The 5938-nt window shown below is 57.1% G+C and overlaps 1 protein-coding gene across 1 annotated transcript in view; it reads right to left on the bottom strand.

The window, feature by feature from the left end:
• Positions 1–5486, bottom strand: part of LOC104405709 (cyclin-dependent kinase 18) — a gene marked incomplete at its 3' end in the record, with an annotated part of 9457 nt that extends 3971 nt beyond the window's left edge. The window contains exon 1 of the mRNA XM_010014484.1: positions 5363–5486. Within this exon, the coding sequence (XP_010012786.1) occupies positions 5363–5486 (124 nt within the window). The remainder of the gene's footprint in view (positions 1–5362) is intronic.
• Between the last annotated feature and the right edge of the window lie 452 nt (positions 5487–5938).

Below are 5938 nucleotides of genomic sequence, written 5' to 3'. Positions count from 1 at the left end.
GATGGGGCTGGTGTCTGCTCGGAAGTCCCGGCCAAGATGTCCCAACTGCAGGTGCCCTTGGGCCAGGTCTGAGGACAAAGAGAAAGGAGAGTGAGCTGCTGGAGTGGCAGCAGAAGGGCTAAGGCCCGAGGCACTTGCTTTGGAGGAAAGAGAGTGAGAGCAGGCAGAGATGCTCTGGGGCCACGGGAAAACCTTCTTCCTTCTCTGTATCCAGGAGGCAGAGGGAATACCTGCTCTTTGCTCCAGCCTCCTGAGCATCACCACGCACACAGCTCTGCTCAGCAGCATCCCTCATGCAGCCCCCTGCAATGAGGGTCCCTTCTGGCAGACAGGGGGGCAATGCAGAGACAGGAACCGCTTCACACCCAAAGCCACCCAGATCTCCCATGTCCCAGCCCCGGCAGCATTGCTGCAGCATCCCCACAGGGGTGAGTGTTCATCTAAACCTCCTATTACCTTCACTACCATCACATCAGACAGCACTCTGGAGCACCTGGGTGCCTGGCCACAGCTCTGTGCTAAGTCTGCGTGAAAGCAACCCAGGAAGAGAGCCCTGCCTCTGGGGAGGTTACAAGCACACAGACCTGATCTGCCGCAGGAGCCACCACCGACAGACCTCAGGGCACTTTCCTCCAAGGATGCGACCATTCCTCAGGAGGTGTTTGGGATTAAAGGCTCCAGAGTCGCTGCAAAGTGCCACACTCGAGGCTTCCCTGCCCCGAGCCGCTGCACTCAGCCAGACACACAGCCCTGAGAGCACAAAAGCTCTCCTGAAAACCAAAGCAGCTCAGAGAAGCAACTCTCCTCCCGGGACTCCAGGTGTGAAGCTTCACTGGGCCCAAGAAACCCCGAAAAGAGCAAGAAACCTGGCCCTTGTCCAAAGCCTCCCGCCAGCTTTGTGTGATGTCCCAGTTTGCGCCTCGCAGCCCTGCCCCTTGCCAAGCCCTCTCCCTGGGCTGCACAGCCCCAGTCCCCTGCCATGCCTAGTGCAGATCCCATGTGCTCAGGCAGCCAGGGATGAGCTCATTGCTGAGGGCTGGTTTTCACGGGGCGCTGAGCAGGGCTGGGACCTGGCTGCAGTTTGCTCAGCTGATGGATGAGAGGTGGCAGGCAAGTGACCTGCGAAGAGATGTGTTTTCATGCCATGGTCACTGGGGACCAGGGGACCTGTGAGCTAAGGGATGCAGGGTGTCCTCGACAGACAGCCCGCACCTCAGGGATGGGATCAGCCCAGGCCACTGGGCTCGGGAGCATCTGAAACACTGCCAGGAGGTGTTGGGAGACAGGCAAGACCAAGGCACAGAGTGACCCCTTCTCTCTCCCAGGACCGCTGCAGGACCCTGGTCCCTGTCCCTTGCTCACCATCTGTTTGTGCAGGAAGGGTTTGGAAGCTTACCCTGAATTAATCACAGGTATGAAATTAATGTGGATCAATTAAAGTGGATCAAATCTTTTTAACTTGCTCACTTCCTAAGCAAATTATCTGGAAAAGACCCAAAGGCCATTGAAAATCCGAGGGAAGGGAGTTCAACTAATCCACTTTAAATGATAGTTTGGGTGACTTTGTGCTGGTTCCCACATGTAAACACGCCCAAAATCTTGGTCAGAGATGCAGCCTGCCCCGAAAAGTGCCAATCTGCAGCACCAGCAGCCCTCCAGGTAGATCAGTGTCAGTCTCTCATCTACAAGAGCATCAGACGTAAAGCCAGAGGTAAAACAACCTGAACATTCTGCACGCGATGTGGGATCGGGGATACTGGAGTATGGGAATGAGACATGCAAAAGAGGTGAATGACCACAGGCTGGGAAAAGCATGTCAAAATACACAGAGAGAAAAGGTGGGATGTGCCACTGCATCCATGCTGTGAGGTGCCCGCAGCACCTCGAGGTGCCCATCCCGCAGGGATGCTGGGGCTGCCCCCGGGACCCGGCTGGGTGCTCACAGCAGGAGATGGGAAGCTGGGGGCGTGCAGAGGCGAGGGCCTGTGGGATTCTGCTCCATTTCACGTGGACTGGGGTGAGCCCCGACACTGCGGGTAATGAGGCTCCCTGGGCTATCAAAGCAAGCTGCAGTGAGGCCGCAGACACAGCGGCTGCCCCCGTTTTGCGCCCCCCCCCGCCAGCTCCCGCCTTTCCTTATAAATACACTTAACCACTGCCTCTGCCAACACAAGCTTTGATCTCCCAAGGAAAGGGGCCAGAGCCCTTCCCTGCTTGCCTGACTTAGAGCTTTTACTTACCGTGCTGAGCGAGAACTCTCCTCTCGAGGCTCGCTCACACTCAGGAGGCAGAGCTGCGCTCGGACCTGGGATCATCCATCCTCCTTCCTCCCCATCACCACCGCCTCTCTGTGGCCTCGCACTCCAAAGGGCAGGTCTGGCTCTGATTTGTGCCACTGCAAACTGGGAGTTACTCACCCTTTGCAGCCTGAAGACTGAGACTGGATGTGCCCAGAGAAGCTGTGGCTGCCCCAGCCCTGGCAGTGTTCAACGCCAGGTTGGACACAATGTCTTGGAGCAACCTGCTCTAGTGGAAGGTGTCCCTGCCCGGGGCAGGGGTTGGAGCTGGAGGAGCTTTAGGGTCCCTTCAACCCAAACCGGGCTGGAATTCTATAGTTCTATGATTTGTCCTGAGGACAGAACATGTTGTAGCTGGTTTGGGGTGAAGCCTTGGCACAGATACGAGCTGTTGCTGAATGCCTCCAGCTCTTATCAAAGCAAATGGGAGACACCAAGACGTGATACCTCGGAAAATCTGGAATATGGGGAGGAATGCGTGAATGGGGCAGCCCAGGAGGAGAGGATGGAGCCTCCCTCCTTCAGCCTTGATGCAAAGCTGGAGCAGCCATGGGAAGGTTCCCCATCTCCGAGGATATAGCACAGAGCCCATCCTGGGCTCTCTCTAACCCAGGGGCTTCCTTCCACCTCTGCCTCTGCAGCTGAGCAGCCACCATGGCTGAGGAAAGGCTGCCCAGGGGAGGGATGTGTGGGATGGGCACATTCGGCACCCTGAGGCAGGCTCTGAGCATAGGCACCCCCTCCCCGTCTGCACTGTCAGACTCCCCCAAGGTGACATTGCCTCTGACGGGATGTGTCCAGGCTGGAAGCTGTTTGCTTTTCCATTTGCCAGTTCTGCTTCTCTCAGGCCTTGTTTTATCAGCCTCTGTGGACGACGTCAGGAGAATTTCAGGGTGGAGAGAACAGAGCAGGGATTTCTGACCACATCAACAACCAACGGGCAGGTTTGTAGCCACGAGAAGGCCTTGTCCCATCGCAAGCGTGAGAGCAGCTCCACACATCCTCCTGGAGCATCTTTCAGAATCATCAGGGACCTCACAGCTCATCCAGCCTCTGCATCACCCTCCTCGCCAAGGACAGGCAGAGACACTCACAGCCACCAAAGCGTAGGATGTGCAGCCTGCCGTGACCTGTGAGTGTTGATAACCCCTCATCTCTGATGCTGGAGGCAAGATACAAACTGCATTCCCTGAGGAGCTGGATGGGGCGATGAAAGAAAACCAAGGATGTGCTGATCTCTGCTGTGATTCGCACTCTCTTCTGGAGCAGTGATCACAGTATCTGGACTGTCACAGGTCATCTGCCCACCACAGAGGAAGGATCCCTGCAGGGGAGGCTGCCCTCCCTGCAGCCAGCCAGGGGCAGGCTCAGGGGCCGGGGATGAGGGAGGTGAGACGTGAAGCAAAGGGGAAGGGAAGCAGCACAAGTGACTGCCCTGGCTCCGGGCTCTGCTACCAACTTTGTGCACCACTGATGCAAAGTCATTCTCTGCACTTTGATTTCTCCATCTGTAAAATGGATGAGACCAACCCCTTCGAGAGCTGAAATCAGAGCCCTCTCCAGACCTGGCAGCCCCCACAAGGTCCAAACCTCACCACAAACAAGAGAGCAATCTGCACATAAACCCCTTCCCCATCCCTTCCAGCACCACCAAAACGGTCCATCCCCCTACACATCCGAAGCACCACATCCCTCCACCATAGAATACCTCGAGTTGGAAGGGACCCATAAAGATCATCAATCCAACCCCTGCAGACTGAACCCTCGGTTTGCACAGCAGAGACAACGAGCCCAGGCTCAGCCAGCCCAGAGCAGAGGCTCCCCAAGGAAGGCAGCTGCAGCAGTCAGCACCCAGGACTTAGCCTTGCACCGTTTTATCCCCACAGCTTCTGCACATCTAATTAAGGGCTCAAGTCTAATTATAGCCCTGACAGCTTGCTAGGGTGTGAGGGGAGGTGTGCATGGGTCGCAGCAGGGAAGGATGAGGGGATGGTGTTCAGGGCAGCCTGGAGGGATAAAGAGGAGCACCAGGAGCTGCAGGAGTGAGGGAAGCCAGCTCTAAATGAGGTTCCCATACCTCTTCTTTCAAGCAGGTTTGCTGGCAGAGAGACAACCCTCTTCCTGCTGGTGCCAGGCAGTTACATCAGGGCCTCAGCCCCTGCTTGCAGCCAAAGCTTCCAGCACTTACGGCTGCGGGGAGAGGGGAAGAAGAGCTTGAACGTGACCCGAGTGGAGCTGAGGGCACCGGCACATGAGCAGACTGCCTGTGGCAAAGCGAGCTCTTTGGTAGGAGGCAGCAGCAGGCGCATGATGTGATGGCCAGGAGCGGTCCAGCCTCGCTCCTGCAGCAGCAGATCTACCCCCGGATGAATCAAGTCTGACTTTATCAGGCTTCCAAATGCCTGTCAGTGCTCTGCCTGCTTGTCCCTGCACAGCCGCCTTGGCACGATGCGCTCCCGACTGTGCCTCCAGCAGTACCTCTCCTTTGATATGCCCACAGGAGCCAGCAGAGCCTGCCCCAGCCTGCAGTGAGGCTGCTGTTTGCAGAAGGGATGTGCCCTGTTCAGCCCATGGAGCTGTTAACCCTAAAGCTCCCTGCTCCCTGGGACCTGCACCCCAGGAGAAGGCTGTGGGGTCCAGGAGCCAGGGATGGCTCCCTGGAGCACCAGGGATGGAGCCCCAGATGCTCCCCTGCTCTTGGTGGAGCTGTCAGCCTGGAGAGGGCTCAAGCACCGGCATTCTGGGGCAGGCAGGAGGAGATCCCACACTTTCCCACTCTACCTTAACCACAGATGTGTCATTCCTCTCCATTTTGTGCAAACACCTTTCCCTCCTCATAAGGCTTTCCTTATGCAAGCATAAATCTCTCTGCAGATCAGGTTTAATGACACGGTGTTATTAATCCTGCTGGATAGATGGGGAAAGCAACACAGACACAGGGGCAGTAACTTTCCACACACCCAGGGGAAGGCCTGAGGGCTGGAGTGGAGATGTTTGCAGGCGGCGCTGACCCCAGATGCTCCCGACTAGCCCCAGCGTTGCACAGGGGCCCCGAGGCTCCTCACCTTCATTCCTCTGGTTGTTGAGCTGGTTGAACTGCTCCGTGAACTCCGTCAGCGACTCCTCGATGGTCTCTGTTCGGGGAACCGAGAGGGAAAACCTCCGCTTGAAGTTCTTCATCTTGTTCATTTTAGCTGGTGCTGTGAGGGATGGCAGAGCCCTGCAGGGAACGGGAGAGAGCAGGCTGAGAGGCTGGACCACGCACGGGACGGCCCCCCAGCCCGCTGCTGGGGATCCACAGGGATCCCTGGGGACACACTCTTCTCCTTGGCTCTGCTGCTGTGGCAGAGCTGTGTCACGAGGGCAATCAGGGTCCTTTTGAGAGCTGACCGTGGTCAGATGTGCAGGGGGCTTTTCCTGAGCTAGAGACCAGCGGTGAGCCCAGAGCAGGGCTGTGCATGCTCAATCACAAGCACCAACACAGGCTGCGCCTTACAGCATCCTTGGAAACTCCGGGAAACAGGGAGAAAGCAGGGTAGAACTAGAAGGAAAGCAGTGAGGAGTACGGAGGGATTGGACAGACCCAGTACCACACCCTCCCTGCACAAGACCTGGCCCCTGGCACCTTGCTCGCTGCTCTG

Source organism: Nestor notabilis, unplaced genomic scaffold, assembly GCF_000696875.1.
Source record: "Nestor notabilis isolate BGI_N333 unplaced genomic scaffold, ASM69687v1 scaffold26435, whole genome shotgun sequence".
Lineage (NCBI taxonomy): Eukaryota > Metazoa > Chordata > Aves > Psittaciformes > Psittacidae > Nestor > Nestor notabilis.
Note: the sequence above shows the minus strand (reverse complement) of the source record. Positions and strands in the feature narration are given on the sequence as shown.